The sequence below is a fragment of the Catharus ustulatus genome, chromosome 3 (assembly GCF_009819885.2).
Source record: "Catharus ustulatus isolate bCatUst1 chromosome 3, bCatUst1.pri.v2, whole genome shotgun sequence".
Lineage (NCBI taxonomy): Eukaryota > Metazoa > Chordata > Aves > Passeriformes > Turdidae > Catharus > Catharus ustulatus.
In genome coordinates this window covers 108,119,058-108,137,326 of record NC_046223.1, presented here as the reverse complement: position 1 = coordinate 108,137,326, position 18,269 = coordinate 108,119,058, and the positions used below count along the sequence as shown (strand labels likewise).

The following is an 18,269-nucleotide window of genomic DNA, read 5'->3' as shown; positions in this document are numbered from 1 at the left end:
GAAAATGATGCCTTTTTATACGAATTCCCTTCTTCTGGAGAAAGAATTTAAAAAATTAAGCGTAATTTTTGAAAGAGAGCTTAAAACTTTTCAGGTAGTTAGATAAATGGTAATGTGTATTTGATTTCTTTTGTTGGATACATGTTTTCAGTATGCTTTTAAGAAAGGGGTGATTCCTTCTTTCTGACCTATGACATGTTGAATGCAAATTGCTGAATAGAAGTAACAGAAATTTGTCTCAGCACATTAGGTTTTTTTAGGGAGAACCTCGAAAATGGCAGATACTTTATTAGCACTATTTTTGTTTTCTATGTTTAATAAGGACAGAATTTGGACTTCTAATACATGAATATATAAGCTGTCAAAAAACTGATATGGGTGCAGTAGGAGTTACATTATCTTCTCTTTAAAACAAGTTCAATGCTTCAATTACAGGTGGAAAAAGTTCTGTATTAACAGCACTAATTGTTGGACTTGGTGGAAAAGCCACTGCAACTAACAGAGGTTCCTCATTAAAAATGTTTATTCAAAAAGGAGAGACGTAAGTAAAATTTTAATCTTAAAGTTGCATATGTAGTTTGGCAATTGTCAATGAGGTTAGCTTATGAATTTTTCTGTTTACACTAGTTTCTGCATCTTATGGGACCCACCAGACTTAAATAAAAAACATAACATTGAAGAGACTATATTTAAGAATATAAAAAACTCCAAACCTTGAAAACAAAAAACATCAGAAGTTTTACCACTAATATACCTTATTTCTGAATGTTGTAGTTTGAAACCAACTGGAAATTAAACTCCAAACAGCTGGTCTCTTTCCCCTCCAGTGAGAGAGGGATAGAGATTAAAGGTTGAAATAAAAATGTGCTGAAAAAAGCCATCAACAAGATAAGGAAAATAAACACTAACAACAAGAATACTAATAACAACAGTGTATAAAAGGGGGTGATTAGGAGCAAAAATGTTCACTGAGTCTGACTCAAAGTGACAGCACCACAGCCCACGTCATGCATCTCCTGAGACAAAAGAAGAAAATGGTAAATGGAAGTGTCTGTGTCTGTTGTGAAAAAAAGAAACCATGGTGGACAAATCATCCACACTCCCTTCCCAAGCCAAGGCAAGAAAAACAATGACACACCAACCCCACAGTAGGACTGGAGCCACCCCACTGCTTCACTCGCCGTCCACTTTCCCTGGAATAAAGGAACAAAATGGTGGTGATGCCTTAAGTTCTAAGTTTCTCTGTTCTGCTTGAGGGTGCTTTTCCGTTGTGCCTGGGTGATGAAGACAAAATAGTCCTGTTCCAGCTGGGGACTCAAGGACAGTTTCTTCACACTTAAGGCCATAAGCATAAACAACGTGAAAGAGGAGGGCGGGCCAGCAAGCAAGAAGGATGAAACCTCACGATTAGAGACTATTAGTTGGACAGTTGATGCTTGCATGCAAATGTCTATAAAGGTGTGAGATCTTGTGACCAAGCCCTCTTTTGCTTCCATCTTGGAGCCATCCAGGCAGGGGCCACAGCTGTGGCACTGGTACTGCCAGGGTGTGGCCCCTTGAAGGGCTCTCAATAAATACCCATTTTATTCCCCTTAACTGTGTAGCCTCTGTTCCAAGTCCTCTAGGCATCAGTGGCAGTTGCACTTTGTGTTCTCCTTCTCTTCTGGCTGAAGCTGTGCCCCCAAGGATGATGTGTGGGACATAGGATAATAACACTCACATAACTCTGGGCTCTGCCCCTCACAGTAATGGCAAGAAAGCTAACTGTGGTGCCTGAAACTGGAACACTGAACTAGCTAACATAGTGATATGTCCTCTGTATTCCCTGCTCTTGTGTATTACTTCCACTCTGTAATTTAATATCCTACAGAAAAACTGAGTTCACTGGAAAAATTCATAGGTGACTAGTTATTATTGATTTGCAAGCAGTGAGGTTAATTGTTTTTCAATCTTTCTGGTGACATGAGTGAATATACAATATAAAGACCTTGACTTAAAACATGCAAGAAATGGATTCATGCCTGCTATGAGAGTGGGGATAACGTGTTTCGGGAAACCAGTAAAAAGATAGGAGGTTTAGGAGTTTATATTTACATGAAGCTGTTACTCAGAGTGCCAGCCTTTTCCTTTCAGAGGTGCTTAACAGTAAAATTGTTGGTAGTACTTGCCTTATGTGTATTAAGCTAATGTTTCAGCACTCACTTGAGAAACAGGAAATAGGAATTTGGAAGTGAAATCACATCTTTTCTAGAAGAATGCCTTAAGCATTCTGCTACAGATGATTTTGCTTAGGCTGTGGAAGCCAGACAACTGTTTTCTGCAGAAGCCAAACTACCAAACTACCAAAAACCAACTTGATTCTGCTATGTAAAATGAGGGCACTCAGATGGGAAGATGGAAGAAATCTTCATTTGCTTTTGGTTCACTCTGTAGGTGAAGCATAGGAGGTGCAAGCAGTCAGTGTATGGCAGGAGTGTGTCTGTCGTGGTTATGGAGAAGAGGGCTGGAGTTTCTGGCAGTGTTTGATTCCAAATCACCCACATCATGGCAGGGCTGTGGTGTCAGCACGAGGAAGCTGGGGCCAAAAGCAGCTTTTGCTTTTGCCAGGTGCAAGGAAGGGGGTGTGTAGGTTTCAGAGTCAGCCTAGCACACTTTGCCCCTCTCTACCACTGGCAGGCTGCCTTGGTTTAGAAATAGATTTAGGAGAAAGCACACAGGAATGAGTGTCTCCTCTAAAGAGAATGGTTTCAGTAATCCCTTAAATACCAGTGGGTGAAAGTGAAAAACCGCCGTTTATTAACTAACGAAGTGCCCACATGGCATGAAAAAAGAATAAATGCTAGATATTGAAATTTCAGAACCTTACCCGCACCTTACACACAGCAGAATAAAAAACCTCAGAATGCCAGGGGAAGAAATGAACAGGCTGGCTGAACGGCAAAGGGGGGACAAAATTGCATCTGGCTTTCGTCTCAGGGAAGAGGAACAAGTTCATGCAGCAGCTTGGGCAAAACAGATGGGAACCTGTTGAACTTCTGGTGTTGATCCCCTCCTCACAGCAGATGAAGCTGTGGATGAAGCTGGTGGATTTTGGTGTCTTTTCTCTTGTTGATTCATCTTTGCCCAAGGTTTGGGGCTGGCTGGAGTGGTCCCCCACTGCCAGTCTCAGTGATTATCTGATCTCGAGCCAAAACCAAGCTGAAACAGCTCAAGAAAAAACAAAAAAATACCGACCTGCAGAAGGATTGCTGCTGCTGTCCCGGGGAAAGGTGGAGTGGGGGGGTAAAAGCTAAAGCTACTAAAAAGTGGAGTTAGCTAAGCTGCAAAGGAACCACCGCTCTCCACAGCACCCAGCAGGCTGGGGAGTGAGTCTTTGAACGCAAAGGAGCCCCCAAAGGCTCCTGTACCTCCTCTGGACCCACCTAAAAGCCACAGCAGCCGTTTCTGGGCATAAAGCAGACAATCAGGAATGGAGCAGCATCATAAAATCAGCCCAAGGCACAGCCCCTTTCTCCTTCCTCCGAGCCACGGCGTTTCTGGTTTGGTGCTGAAAGACAGCGCCAGCAAGCAAGATGCCACTCAGAGGAAGAGGAAAAGGGAGGGAACAGCAGCGGCAGGAGCAGAGCCCAGGCAAGCTGTGAGGAGCCCCAGCCGCAGCCACCGTGACTGCAGCACCAGCACAGCACCCCTGCAGCACCAGCGCAGCACGACCGAGCACCAGTGCAGCACCACTGCAGCACCGCTGCTGCCAGAACTGAGCCCCAGCAAAAGAGTCCCCTGCCCTGTTTCAGAGCCCTGTCAGGTCCCACCAGGTTTTGTCTAGTCCCTGGTTCTCTGGTGTTTTTGGGCTAGGGAAAGGGGCAGTTAAGCCATGAGCATCCCTCCTGTAGTGCCTTTGTTTTCTCATGCGCCATGTGGCCCAGCACGAGGCCAGTTGCCATTCTGCCTTTGGCTGGGAAACCATGCCAGGCTCTGTCTTGGGGAAGCATTTTTGGTGGTGAATGCTCTTCTGTGGGTAAAACACTCTCTGTTTTGTATATTCTTATTAATATTGTGGACTTCAGATTCTGCAGTAAATTGTGATTCTGTTTTACAATCTCTGCTATTGTTTCCTCCGCTATGGGAAGGGGGTGGAGGAAAGGGGGTAGCTTGAGTGGGTTTGCTTTTCCTGCTGGGTTTTAAACCAGCAGTGTGTCTAATGCTGTTAGGGCTCAAACCAAATCAATACATGTTCTTCTGGTTGGTACTATGACTGACTATAACTATGCAGCTGTGACCTATAGGCACATGACAATTTGTATGGAAAATTAATTGTTTAGGTTTTTTTGTTGTTGTCTTTAGATTTGAGATTAATTTCAGTTGTCTTTTTAAATTATTTTGGGGTTTTTTTTTTTAGTTCTGCAGATATTTCCATAACGTTGCGAAACCAAGGAAGAGACGCGTTTAAACCTGAATTGTATGGTACCTCTATCACTGTGAATCAGCGCATCAATCAGGATGGAAGCAGAACTTGCAAACTGAAAAGCAAATCTGGTTGGTGGTAGTTTGCTTTGTTGTCAGTCTTAGAAGTTCTCTAAACTTGTTCATGGCTTTGAATTGCCTTGATGTTAGTAAAGGATGATGTTTCTCTTTTCATAAAATCATTCAAGGATGTTGATAAAGTCAATTTTTTTTGTTTTTACCCCAAACTAAGAATATTTTAGTATGTCAAAAGCATTATGTAATTATTGATATGTATTATTTAGTATGTTAGGTGTTACATTATGTATTTGTTTTTACAAAAATCTGCTTGTATGATGAGGCTGAACATAGTTTTTAGTCTTTTTGGAGGTTTTATTGAATTTACTGATTTATCTAAATTCTGTCACAGAGAAGAACTTCAATTAGAAGTCTTTCTGTGCAAATGCAAATATATTGAAAAAATAAAAATAGTTTTAAAAAAGCCTAACCAATGTTTCTCATTTAGGACTAAGTCTGTGTTGCAGAAAGATTAATCTCATTTTTTACATTTTCGACAGTGGACAGAAGACTGGGGCATTTTACCTATTGATATTTTTAATTTCTTTTTTTACCACTAGGGACCATAATTTCTTCAAAGAAAGAGGAACTCATAGGAATATTGGATCACTTTAATATACAGGTAGTTTGTTGTAGTGTTTAAATTCTGTACAATTTAAGATGACATCGGCATGTGATGTTATAATTCTTCAATTAAAAAGAAATGTATGATTCCTTAAAGGAGAGAGTTTCACCTCTTCCATGTTATTTAAAGATCAAATTCATCAGCAAAAGGAAAATTGAAATATATACCTCATGCAATGCAGAGTAGGATTCTGTCCCAGACAGATAAGTATTTGCTGTCATATGTGAGCTGTGAGTCATGTGTCCTGTTGGTAAAAGTCTTGACATACGTAGGTTTCTTTTGTATCTGGAGAGTTTTTTTCTGCTGATTATTTCAGTTCTTGCTGTTTCAGAAATTTGAATGTGATTTTACTACCTAAGTGATTAATAAAAGATCATATGAAGTTTAAAATATTCAACATACTTAGAATTTCAAATAATAGAAATTTCAGTTAGTATGTATTGATTTTATTTTGTCTGTAAGAATATATGAGTCAATTCATTGCATGTATTGCAATACTTTGATACAACATGAATTTCTAATGCTGATTTTGTTAAATAAAGGAACTTACAGGCACTGTTTTTATAGAAGTCACATATCCTCTTGGAAGCAGTTCCTTAGTTGTCCTTGCTGTGGTTCTATTTTGTACTTGATATAGTTGGATTTTTTAATTTTCTGTTTCTTACTGGTTTTGTTTGGGTTTTTTTAAGATGAGAGAGGATTAGCAAGCTTGATTTCTGAACCTTAGCTTATTATTAAGTTGCAAGACTGGAAGAGATTGCTCACTGTCATGGATTTGCAGTTACATGGTAACTTGTAATTAAAAAAAGACAAAAATGATTTCTTTTTGCAGGTAGATAATCCTGTGTCTGTTTTAACCCAAGAGATGAGTAAACAGTTTTTACAGACTAAAAATGAAGGTGACAAGTACAAGGTAAGAAAAACAATTTAGCATAGTCATAAAACATTAAAATACTGATTACAGATTTTTAGAGCATTTGCAAAAAAACTCAAATTCCACAATTTTAGTAATTTGTTCTGGGCTCACTCAGGTAAGTAGCTAAATACCATACAACCACTTGCTCACTTCCCTTCTGGGCTGCCCCCAAGCTTGGGATGGGGGAATGGGAAATGAAGAGTAAAAGTAAAAAAAGCTAGAGGGATGAGATAAAATTTGTATTATAACTGAAGGAAAAGCTGGAAGGAGAGAGAAAGTAAAACAAAGTAAGAAATGCTAAGGCAATTGCTCACCACCTATTGGTAGACTGAGGCCCAACCAGTGCCCGAGCAAAAGATGGCTAATCCCCTTAAACCCTCTCTTACCTGTTTTTATTGCCAGGCATGACTCTGCTGGTTTGGGCTGGGTTAGCGTTAATTTTCTTCATGGCAGCTTGCATAGGGCTACATTGTGGATTTGTGCTGGAAACAGTATTGATAATGCGGAGTTGTTTTCATTACTGCTGTTTTTGTAACTGCTGAGCAGGGTTTATACAGAGTCAAGGCTTTTTCTTCTTTTTCCACCCCACCAGCGATAAGGCTGGGGGTGCACAAGAATTTGGGAGGGGTTACATCCAGGACAGATGACCTCAGGTGACAAAAGGGATATCCCAGACCATGCAGCAGCATGCTCAGCACATAGAGCTGGGGGAAGAGGGAATTGGAGGATGTTTTGAAAAATGCATTTGTCCAGTCACTGTTAGGCATGATGGAGCCCTGCTTTCCTGGGGGTGGCTGAACACCTGCCTGCCCTGGGAAGTGATGAATGAATTCCTTGTTTTGCTTGGCTTACATGTGCAGTTTTTGCTTCATTAAACTATTTTTATCTCAACCCATGAGTTTTCTCGATTTTATTTTTCTGGTTCTCTTCCTTATCACACCCCAGGGGAAGATGAGGGAGTAGCTGGGGCTAAACCTCATGATGACATTTTCTGAGGTGACATATCTCTTTGGCTGCTTGGGATCATCTGCCTGGTTGTATCCCTTCCCAACTTCTTGCACACCCTGCTGGTCTATTCACTGCTGAGAGGGCAGAGTGAGAAACAGGAGGCTTCAGTGCAGTAGTTAAAATATGAGTGTGTAGTCAGTATTGTTTTGGTCACACATCTAAAATAAAACACTGTAACAACTGCTGTGAAGAAATTTAACTCCATCCCAACCAGAGCCAGTGCACTGTCTGATCGCACCAATCATCCACTTGCACAGACAATATTTTTGAAGATTCTTCTCTCTAAAGAGATGGATAAATTTAAATTTTAGGGCGCTTTCATTATTCAGAAATACCCCTGTCAGAAATGAGTGTTTTAAGTTGCTCAAAGAACCACTGGCATGGGTATCAGCAAAAGCAGATTTAATATTAAAGTGAATAATACTAAGTTTGTTGGCAAAGTTCGCTTTCCCACTTATATGGATGCACAAGAGAAAAATTGAACTAAAACCTGAAATCAATCAATCTAAAACCAAAATCAACCTAAAATGATCTACATGGAGGCCAGTTGCCAAACTTAGCTCTGGACTTGTCTGCACGTAGGCCTAAAGGTTTTGACAGTGCTTTAACTTAACCATACTAACTAATAGCCTGATTTAAACAATTTAACAGAAGATTCTTACAGAATTTACAGTAGCACAATGGTAACTCACAGATCTAATTTTCTTACTAATCTAGTTAATTGAGAATCTTACAAACATTCATAATACAGTTGCTATAGCGCGCATGCACACTTGTGCGTAAACAGACCTAAAGAGTACGTACAAATTGTATACCTTTGAAAAACTCACCTGGAGCTCATGTCAAATGCCTTTGGATCTTCTCAGCAGATGGAGGTTGGTCCCTGAGGAGTTGGGGTATCAGCCCAGGCTCTCAGCTTTTGGCAGCAATCCTCCAAGTAAACCTGAGAGTTCTCTGGCTCACAGTGATGTCTCACTCAGAGAGAGATGCTGTCCCAGCCACTGTGGTCCAGGAGAGCTCAGTGGGTCTCATTTGGAGCCATTGTTTATAGGTCACAAGACAGTGGGCTTTAGTCATAGTAATTTTTCATCCTGACCACAATTCAGGTCAGTAATTTTCTTTGAAAATTCAGTAACAAAAATGTTCCATTTGAGTTGTTAGGCAGGCAGGAAAAATCAAGGGCTCTTCATTAGAAAGAGGACTTTGTCAGAAAGTGTAAGTTCCTGGGAGTGGAGAGTGTTTCTGATGAAACTCAAGAAGAGCTGAGCCCAGCTTCTGTTCATCCAGACTGGGGCCTAACAAACATCACATTGTGGCCTGAGGAGGGTGTGGAAGTCGTGTGTGGAAGTACCACCACAACCTGACTAGTTTTTTCATTTTGTATGTCATTCAGCTTGCAGGGGTGTTAGGATGAATGGTCTTTCTTTCATAATTATTGAAGGCCCACTTAGATAAGGTGCTGATCTCACATCTGCATCTTTTTATTCCTTTTCAGTTTTTTATGAAGGCAACTCAGCTGGAACAAATGAAAGAAGATTATTCATTTATTGGGAAAACTAAAAAAAATACCCGTGCTCAGATAGAACAAGGGGAAGAGGTACGTAAAAGTTAAAGTAATTGTTGGGACAGATCTGAGCAGTGAAAGAAGTACAGGAGTTAAAGTGCATAGATTTGGTTTTATTAGGTCTCAGTGACATTAAATTTCAAAAAACCCAAATCTTTCCAATAGTTCATATTATTTCACAGTTTTTTGTAGTCATTGAACCCCTGTTTTCTTTTTTAAGCGTCTTGAAGAACTTAAGCAGCTTTATTTGGAAAAGAAGGAAATTTTCAAAAGCATTGCGTTTGTGAATGACATGCAAAATCGTCTCAAAGATTTGAAACATCAAATGGCGTGGGCAGTGGTAAATGTCTTGCTAAAATATGTTCATGTTAAATGTGCTTCATTCCCAGTCTGCTGTGGATATGCTAATACAGGATTCTCTTTAGGTGAGTGAGACAGAAAAAGAAGTGGAGGTGCTCAAAGAAGGCCTCAGAGCTGAAGAAGGAAATACAGAGCTCCTTCAGAAGGTAGAAGAATGCCAGGTACGTATATGGTCTAAACCAGATATCACTCTAGTTGTAGTCATGCCCCTCGCCAAGTAAGAGATCTGTTGTGAAGGTTTTCTTGACTATCAGTGCCTTTGGAACAGATCAATGATTTCAGGAGACCTCTGGATGTTTTGGGATGGTTCTTAAGACTTGTAGGTAGCAAGAAAGAATAATTTTGTCATACATTCTGATTCACATATGAAACACATTCTGTGCAGAGAAATGGGCATCAGTATTTTGAATCTAGAATCATAGAATAGTTTGGGTGGGAAGAGACCTTAAAGATCATCCAGTTCCTTCCCCCTGCTATGGGCAGGGACAACTTCCACTGGATCAGGCTGCTCAAAGTGGTACTGAGCACTTCCAGGGATGGGGCATCCACAGCTTCTCTGGGCAGCCTGTGCCATTGCCTCACCACCACCACAGTAAAGAATTCGTTCCATGTATCTAATCTAAATTTCCTATCTTTCAGTTTAAACCCATTATTCCTTAATACAGATAATGAAGAGTCCCTCTCCAGTTTCCTTGTAGACCCGCCCCCCTCAGATGCCAAAAGGCTGCTATGAGGTCTTCATGCAACCTCCACTTCTCCAGGCTAAGCAGCCCCAAAACTTTTCAGTCTGTTAAAACTCCAAACTTTCTTTGTTAGCACTTATTTTCCTTTTTTTAAAAAAACTTTCTTTTAAAAAGTATTGTTTCACAATTGAGGCATTTTTGGTTTATGGTTAACATGTCTATGTAGTGATGAAGGAACATTGTCTAGACACTGATTTCATTTCTTTTGGTATTGTGGTTCTTGACCTTATTGTATTAAGAATCCTGTGTTTGAGTAAACCTTAAGATAAAATAAAAGGTTGCTGTCTGCATCACAGATTTGGTAGTCTGTTGATTTCCAAAGAATGAACGTTTATGAATTTTCTTCTTGGCATATCCATAGTGGCAATGACTTGCTTTATTTTTTTAAACCCAACAAAACTCAAACAATTGAGATGTGTCGGATGGATCCTTTTGAGAGGTATTTGTCTTGTAACATAAAGAGGTTTTGAAGAAAATTTTGTTCCATTACTACTTGTTTTGTTGCTTTTTCACCAAAGGTAAAAGTGAATGAAGCAGAAAAAAAGTACAAAGCAATACAAGACAAATTGATAACAGTAAGTGAAGAAGCACAAGCCCTTCATCCTCAGTGTATTTCTTTGAAGGCTGAAGTTCAGGCAAAAAGAAAAGCAGTCAATGAAACGGAGGTAGGCAAAAAAAACCCTTTTCAAAGTTCATACCAATTTAAAGCTTTAAACTTGTCCATGCTGTACCCATCTGTTATACTACACCTGTGTCTTGGCTTCTTGAGTCCATGGTGGAGTTCAGAACTGGTGCAATTTCCTGCCTGACTGGCCAGTAGTGCCTGTTTGGGGGCTGTGGCGTTTGTGTCTTTGCATAGTTACTGAACAGTGTTAAGCTTAGGTCAAAATAAATAAATAGATGTAATTTTTGAAAATCAGGTTATGTTTGTCTGGTTTGGTGCAGTTCAGTATTTACTCAAAACTGTAGTTCTTTCTGAAATTGTTTCTTCTATTTCTTAAACTACTGTGTCCTATTTCCTTGATAGATAGTTTATAATCGTTCCAAAACGGAGTTAAAACGTCTGGAAAAAGACAGTGAGCAGCTACGTAAACGAATTGAAGAACTGAAAAGCTGGTAAATACAGATACAGTGGTTATGGTGTATGTTTATAAAGATACAGATGGAAAAGAAGTGAGCTTTTCTGCTTAGTGGGATAATCTGCAGTAATAGAAAATATTTATTTAGACTTTATCAGGGTCCTGAATATTTCTGATCCTGCTTCTTTACATACCAAGATTTTCACTAGGAAGTCAAAAGAAGAGGCAGTTGGGTAGCAAAAATGGCTTCTTTTTTTGTTTGTTTGTTTGCTTGTTTGCTTATTAGGGTTTTTGTTTGTTTTGGGGTTGTTCTGGTTTGGTTTGGTTTAATTTTATTGATAATAGATATTCTCTAGCTTCCATGAAAGTGCAAAACAAATATGTCTTAAACTAAATGCAATAGGAATGTAACTGGGGGGAGTTACATGTAATTAGAAATTTAAAAAAAATTAAAACTGACATTATTGCTATGTAGATCTTGCAAGTTAACAGAATCTTAAATGTAACTGATGAGTAAATCTTCTGTATGCTACAAGTAATAAAATCCATTTCACTTGTAAATTATCAGTATGGTTTTAAAATGTGGATGTATATTCTTTTCTAGTGCTAATCAGGTTTCAGAGCCTGAGAAATTGGAAAGACAGAGCAGAATTGCATACCTAAGGGAGCAGTTAAAGGCATTTCATGATGAAGAAACAATGATTGGTCAGCAGATTGATCAGTTTGAGCAGGCTATATCTAGGTGTAGGGAAGAACATTCTAAACTCAGGTAAGTTAAGCTTTTTGAATTTAGTTGTTCACCTCTTTCAAATTAGACAGAATCCCTTCTATTGTATATCCCTTCTACCTGTGATCCCTGAGGTGTTAGGCTCCAGTTTCTTTTTCACATTATAAGAGAATAGAGCACCTAGGAGTAATTACTGCTTCTATAGTTAAGGAAGATTCACAGAGACTTTGAGGCAAAGTGGTTCAAACACTAATTTAGCCCATACCCAAGATAGAAAACACAAAGCACTCTGGCTTTGATTTGGAAACCTGAACCATGATGACTGGAGGGGGTTATGGAAGTGTCAGTTATTGTCTTAAAGGATTTGACAATTGTTCCTTATTGAACTTGGTGTATTAGTTTAAATTCCTCTTATCAATTATTTTAACCAATGCTTACTCTGTGTTTTGTTGAAGATCTTTGGACAGTGAAATTGAAACATATAGTTAGAAATAAAATAATTGTTTTATAATTTGTTAGACATAAAGTCTTGTAGAACTGTTGCAAAGCAGTAATTTTCTCTTGTTTTTTCTTCTTGTGTTTCTTGAAACTATAAAAATATTATTGCATGTGTGTACCTAGCTTTACACTGAACTACTCACATCTTGATTCACAATACTATTAGTAATTGAAAAACAAGACTTTGTAATTATATTAGTGCATTTTAGTGTCTACAACAACTGAAAAAAAATCTGTTATCCTAGGAGAGAAAGCAGTGAAGTGCAACAAGCACTGGATGCCCAGCAGAAACAGCTGAGAGTCCTGAAAGACAGTAAAACAAACACTTTGAAAAGATTTGGACCGCATGTACCAGCGTTTCTTGAAGCACTTGAGGTAGCCCATAAACAAGGACACTTTAGAAAGAAACCTATTGGACCTCTAGGTAAGAATAATTGCTGAAACATATTTTTTCATGGGATATTTTTGTATGGCTGTTAGTGTAAGTGGTAGTCTTCTAGAAAACTTTGTTCTTTAAGGAGCTTCAGATATATCTTCTGTACTTCCTGGACTAAAGGTTTTATCCTGATAGGTTATCTTTGGCTTCTGTCATGCACTCACTAACATCTACTGGCTTTCCTCATTTTCCAGCTGCTTTTGTTGAGGTATTTCACTATGGTAAACTTTCAGTACATCCCTCCAACACCCCCACACCCTCAAAGCGTCAGAGAACTGTGCTTTGACTGCTGTTCCTCAGTAGATAGCACTGTCCAGATCTAGGACAGGTTTTGTTCAGAATGTCCGGTGGCTGATGTGTGGGTTTGTCAAACTTGAGATGTTTTGCATGGAACAAGTCAGAAAGACCCAACTGAGAGTTTTTTTGGGGAAGCTGGCTTTTATTTGTCTTCTGTCCAGTTCTGACAATACCTTGTGAATGGTAGGAAAGGTTTCAGGATATTCTGGATGTAAAGTACATGGCGTTTACTGCAGGGTAAGAATACGCAAACGTGTGCTGCTGAAGACAGGTGATACAATGCAAAGTTTCATGCTTGTTTAATTTGCAGTATAGTTGTTCTGCTGCCTTCACCCTTAAAGCATTAAATTGTTGATAAGCTGTCTTTGCCTTAATACATTTCTGCTAAGCTGCCATAAAATTGGTACCCTAATGGAAGAAAATACAGGCCTCCAACTATGTGTAGGTGTCTCTAGGAAGAGAAATTAATTATGTGTTTGTGTTCTCAGGTCTGTTGTAGAGTCTTTTAACTTTTAGTCAACCTCTTAATTTTTTTTCTGCCTGTAAGGAAGGTTTATTTTAGACTCTTAAAAAACCTGCAGTGCAACAAAACAGGACCTTGAGTGGTAAAAATGCTCTACTGAATGTTTTGTCATGGAACACAGAACCTAAAGCCTTGCTTCTTATGTTTATTTAGGTGCTTTGATTCATCCAAAAGATCCTGAACTAATCTTGGCTATCGAATCCTGTTTAAAAAGCCTACTTCAGGCATTTTGCTGTGATAATTATAGTGATGAAAGAGCTCTCCAGTCTCTGATGTCAAAATATTATACACATGGACATAGACCTCAAATAATTGTAAATAAATTTCAGAATAAAATTTATGATACTAGTCAGAGGTAAGTGTGTTTTGAATTTTATTGCTTAGCTTTGATGGTTGAAAAGAACTATTTGTAAATGTTTTTTGAAGAATCTCATGTGAGTTTTATGAATGGTGGGGTTTTTTTCCCTTTTCTTCAGAGCTGTTCATCATCCAGAATTCCCGTCAGTTCTGACAGCATTGGAAATAGATAATCCAGTGGTTGCCAACTGTTTGATCGATATGAGGGGTATAGAAACAGTGCTGCTGATTAAAGTAAGGCTTTATGCTTCCTGATGATCTGTAAAGAAATGTGTGGAGCATTTATGACACCTTCACTGCTAGTGTCTGTAATGGATAAAAGAGGTAGAGGAAGTTTTGCTCTCTTCTCTGCCCCATGTGTTTCGGGACCTTTCCTGTTTGTTTCTGGGTTGTTTGCCACTACCTTTCTGGGCCTCTGAGTGGTGTAGTCTCCCAGCCTGAATAATCCATGTGTGTGTAATCAGCCTCCTAACTGCTGGCTCTGTCTCATGTCTCTCTGTTAATTGGTGGGTTCAGGATGTGCCAGTTTTGGGTAGTCCAGGAGTTACCTAAATTTGCGACCCACCCCTACCAGTTGTACCTAGAAGCTGGTAGATAAATTTCTCACACTATCTGATTACTGATCTTAACTGATTTTTGATTTTCTGTTAGTACTGAAGATACCAGCTCCTGCAGATAAGATTACAGGTAAAATGTTCCAAGATAAAAATAAGGTGTATACTTTTTTATTTAGAGAAGGCAGGGTATTCTCTAAGTAAGCAGAACTAATGATCCTTGCTTTTTGTGAATTTTATTTTTCTCCAAAATCTCTTGTCCCAGTTTATCCTCTGAAATTCTTACTGGAAAGAGGCAGTTCATGCTCTGTCTAAAGCAGAGCTGACTATTTATCAAGCATGGCTATCACTGAGTGGATTACATAACAGCTGTACTTTGTAGGCTTTTCTCATGGCAGAAATGTTTGGATTGTTCTTCCCCCTCTGCTTGAACTAATGTTTATTTCCATAAAACTCTTACCTTTGAGCTACCTGAACAATTTCAACTGAATCTGAAAGAAGTTATCTATGGAAAAATTCATGCATTGGAATGGATAATATGGTTACCTTGGAAAAAGGTGCTCGTGACCACTTAGTCTGCACTGTCAGTGTTGGGGTTTTTTATCAACATGTTTCCCTGAACTTTAATTCAGTATTGTTTGATGTCCATCATACCTTGCTTTGGAAGCTTGTTTCCTCTATGTTTACTCTACTTTCGAACGTTGAATATATCTGTGCATCGTGACCTTCTAGTTAGTGATTTTTTTCTCCCTAAGGCAAATTATAAGGGACTGATTAGACTACAGAATTCACAAATAAATGACCAATTAAACTTTGTAGGTTCTTGAGAAAATAAATGTCTTGCCCAATAAGAAAAGTAGATTCTTGACATTATAGAAAATTTTCACATTCTTTCATTAGTGTATTTCTTTTCATTAAGAATTGAAATTATTTCTGCATGAAAACATCTAGACAACTTTTAAATTCTTATCTTTGATTATGGTTGCTTTTCTGCTGGTATTACAAGGCCATTTTGTTTTTCAGAATAGCCATAAGGCTCGTGAGGTAATGCAATGTAATCGACCCCCAAAAAACTGTAGAGAAGCTTTCACTGCTGAAGGTGATCAAGTATTTGAACGACGATATTACTCTTCCAATTTTACCAGACCCAAGTTCCTAAGTCATGATGTTGAAGCAGAAATCAGGTTAGCATCTTGTAACGTGTTTGTAGAAAGTGCACTTGTTGGCATGAATAGTGGAATTGCATATTTGTCTGTTTGCATGTACACTGCTCTCTAGTCTCTCCATTTTCTTTCTAGGATTTACACTTTTTGAGAATTCTAGAAAAATATCTTCATTTCAGTACCTTTCTGTGATAGGGACAAACTTGCATGGTATCTAGTTATTTTTCAGCTAGTGGCATGTAGGTCTTACCTATGAAGCAGGGATTTTCTGTGCTCAGTACTCCAGGAAATCTAGCTACCTTCTTTTTTACGCTTGGTCAAAAAGAGTATGGAGTCAAAGCTGTCTCTTTAAATATTTAATACTTGAACAGTGGTGTCATAGCTTACTGCAAGGGAGGGCTGACTATTCAAACCAAAGTTGTTAGCACACATCCTCCTACTGGTTTCAAATTTTGCATCTGTGTTTCTTCAGACTTTTGACTTCCTTCATAGCAGTTATCCCTGAGAATTCCCTTGCCTTTTATAGTTTTAGATTTTTTTCTCTCACTTTCAAAATGGTAGTTGAAAAAGCAAAATGTACTTCAAAGATTACAAACTTGAACTGTCACTAAGGAAATTCATGACAATAGAATACTTTCATTTTGAGACTCAGATTATATTAGAGACATATTAGATAATTTTTGTATTAATAACTGATAGTAAAAACTGAACTGTTAAAATTTATTTCTATTAACTCAATAGTTTTAAATATGTCAGTTGACTGTAATTTGTTCATGTCAGTATATAATGAATTTCACTCAAAGACTATCTTAACTTTCAAAGTGTTACAGGCATTCCAATACCAAATTTTGCTTCATACATGTAATTTTTATTTGTGCGTTTCTGTATGTGTGTGTCACAAATAATATCTTGTAGTATGTAACATCTCAATATCACTTTGTTTATAAAGTCACTTGGATAAAGAAATTGAAAACAAAAGGGCACAGTTGACAGCCTCTCAGCAACGCTTACATTCCATTGAAAATGAGATCAGGCAGAATGAAGATCATCTCTACAGTCATCGGCGACACCAAAAACAACTGCAGGTAAAAATAGGTACAGTGTTAGTTTTTAGAAACTCCTCAGTCTTTCCCTATTTCACTTTGACTTCTGCAATCTGTTTGGAGTGCCTGATAGTTTTCAATTTTCATGCTTACTTTTGTTGTTTGCTTTCATGTTTTTTATTTTTGTAGTATGCTCTTATAATTGAAGACAGAATGATAGAGACCACATCAATCCTAGCATATGCTGTTGTTTCTGTTTGATTTCTTTCCCCCTTGTGCTAATTCTTGCAAATTTCTACTACATTTTTTACTCTAGTAGTAAGCTGTTGCACAGAAAAGACACTTGCATCATATAATGCTTCTCCCTCCTTTATTTCTGTTGAGCCTTGCCTCTTCATTCCCAGAATCTTGTTTATCTTCTTTATCTTCTTGCTTTTTTGGTATATTCTTAACCCATCTTGATATGCTGAATATCTCTATTTTGAGTTCTTTTAATTTAAATTTCTTTATAAACCATTTTATAGCTGTTAGTCTCTTTTCTGTGGTCTCTGGTGCTTCTAGGTAGGATCTATATTTGTGGTGGCCAGTGGTGTTCCAGGTAGGCAGTGTAAGCTAATACATACTATATCAGGTTATATTCTGTAAATTATAAGTAAGAAGCAGCAAAAAAACTTGGCATGTAGTGTGAAATGCTGAAGATAAATACTTGGAGAAAAAATAAAATTTATTTTATTCAATTGTCATGTTGAATGGAAATATAATGAATTAAAGTGCACAACTTTTGGAACTAGTTATATCTCGTGAAAATTAATTCCACAGGTGGGTGTGAAGAGTTGTGTCTCTTGTTAGTCACTAACAAAACTAAAAAATACAAGTATCTTCTTTCCTGTGATGACTTTAAGCTTCTTTAGTTTAAATGTTCTTTCGTTAAGCTTCAGAACATGCATTTTATTTTTTTTTTTTCTTCTCAGGTGAAAGTAAGAACAGCAAATGCAGAGATAGCAGATCTTGAAAACGTGGAAGAAAGCCAGTCAGCAGACATCCATATATTAGTAAGAACAGATTATCCAATTATGTCTAATCAGCATATGAATAATGTCTTTTAATCTTGGCACTGTTTTGAAATAAGCAAAGCTGGATAGTGAAGGATGTAACACTTGCCATAATTCTAAACATTTCTGTAAATTGAGTGATTTTATTTATTTTTGATGATTTAATTTTTTCCCCAGGTTTTGCAATATTTGTCTTTTTGAATCAGAAAGTGTTTATGATGATAATTCATTAGGAATTATGTTATTTCCTAGGAGACAACAACAATCCACTTACTCTTCCTGCATTGCTTTGTATATTGGATATATATTGGCCACAGATCCAGAGGGAAGTTATCTTGTTCTTTTCAGTCTTTTCATCACAACTCCCAAATAAAATCCTCTTAATTTTCAGTCACATAAATACGAAGTTCCACTTCTATTTTGCAGTTTGATTTAGTGGTCTCTCCTACAAGATCTGTCAGTCTCTTCCTTTGGCTTTAGTGACAGTTCCATTGAGCTGCTGCTATTTTTACTAGTATAGAGTACTTAATGTAATACTGTACCCTAATACTGATGGTAACAAATCTGGTACAGTAGTTACAAATGTGTCTCCTTTTATTATTCTTAACTTTAATGCCTTTTGACAGCAAGATGAAGCTGAAGAAAATAAGGGTAGGATAGAATCTGTAAAACAAGACATGCAGCTACAAAGCAGAAAAATGGAAGAACTCAAAAACAATCTCCAAGCAGCTGAAAAAAAATTAGAAGAAGTAAAAGAAAAAATGCATCAAGTAGAAGAAATTGCTGGCCCAATTAAGGTAAAAATA

At 37.9% G+C, this 18,269-nt stretch overlaps 1 protein-coding gene across 3 annotated transcripts in view; it reads left to right on the top strand.

Moving 5' to 3' along the window:
• The window catches only part of LOC116994145 (structural maintenance of chromosomes protein 6-like), a 37,710-nt gene that overhangs the window by 9,260 nt on the left and 10,181 nt on the right, over window positions 1-18,269 (top strand). For all 3 annotated transcript variants that reach the window (XM_033055615.1, XM_033055616.2, XM_033055614.2), the window contains exons 5-21: window positions 436-541; window positions 4,397-4,533; window positions 5,079-5,140; window positions 5,976-6,056; window positions 8,563-8,664; window positions 8,852-8,971; window positions 9,057-9,152; window positions 10,253-10,399; window positions 10,762-10,850; window positions 11,418-11,582; window positions 12,284-12,462; window positions 13,448-13,649; window positions 13,771-13,885; window positions 15,229-15,389; window positions 16,318-16,453; window positions 17,383-17,463; window positions 18,090-18,260. In XM_033055615.1, the coding sequence (XP_032911506.1) occupies window positions 436-541; window positions 4,397-4,533; window positions 5,079-5,140; window positions 5,976-6,056; window positions 8,563-8,664; window positions 8,852-8,971; window positions 9,057-9,152; window positions 10,253-10,399; window positions 10,762-10,850; window positions 11,418-11,582; window positions 12,284-12,462; window positions 13,448-13,649; window positions 13,771-13,885; window positions 15,229-15,389; window positions 16,318-16,453; window positions 17,383-17,463; window positions 18,090-18,260 (2,150 nt within the window). The remainder of the gene's footprint in view (window positions 1-435; window positions 542-4,396; window positions 4,534-5,078; window positions 5,141-5,975; window positions 6,057-8,562; window positions 8,665-8,851; window positions 8,972-9,056; window positions 9,153-10,252; window positions 10,400-10,761; window positions 10,851-11,417; window positions 11,583-12,283; window positions 12,463-13,447; window positions 13,650-13,770; window positions 13,886-15,228; window positions 15,390-16,317; window positions 16,454-17,382; window positions 17,464-18,089; window positions 18,261-18,269) is intronic.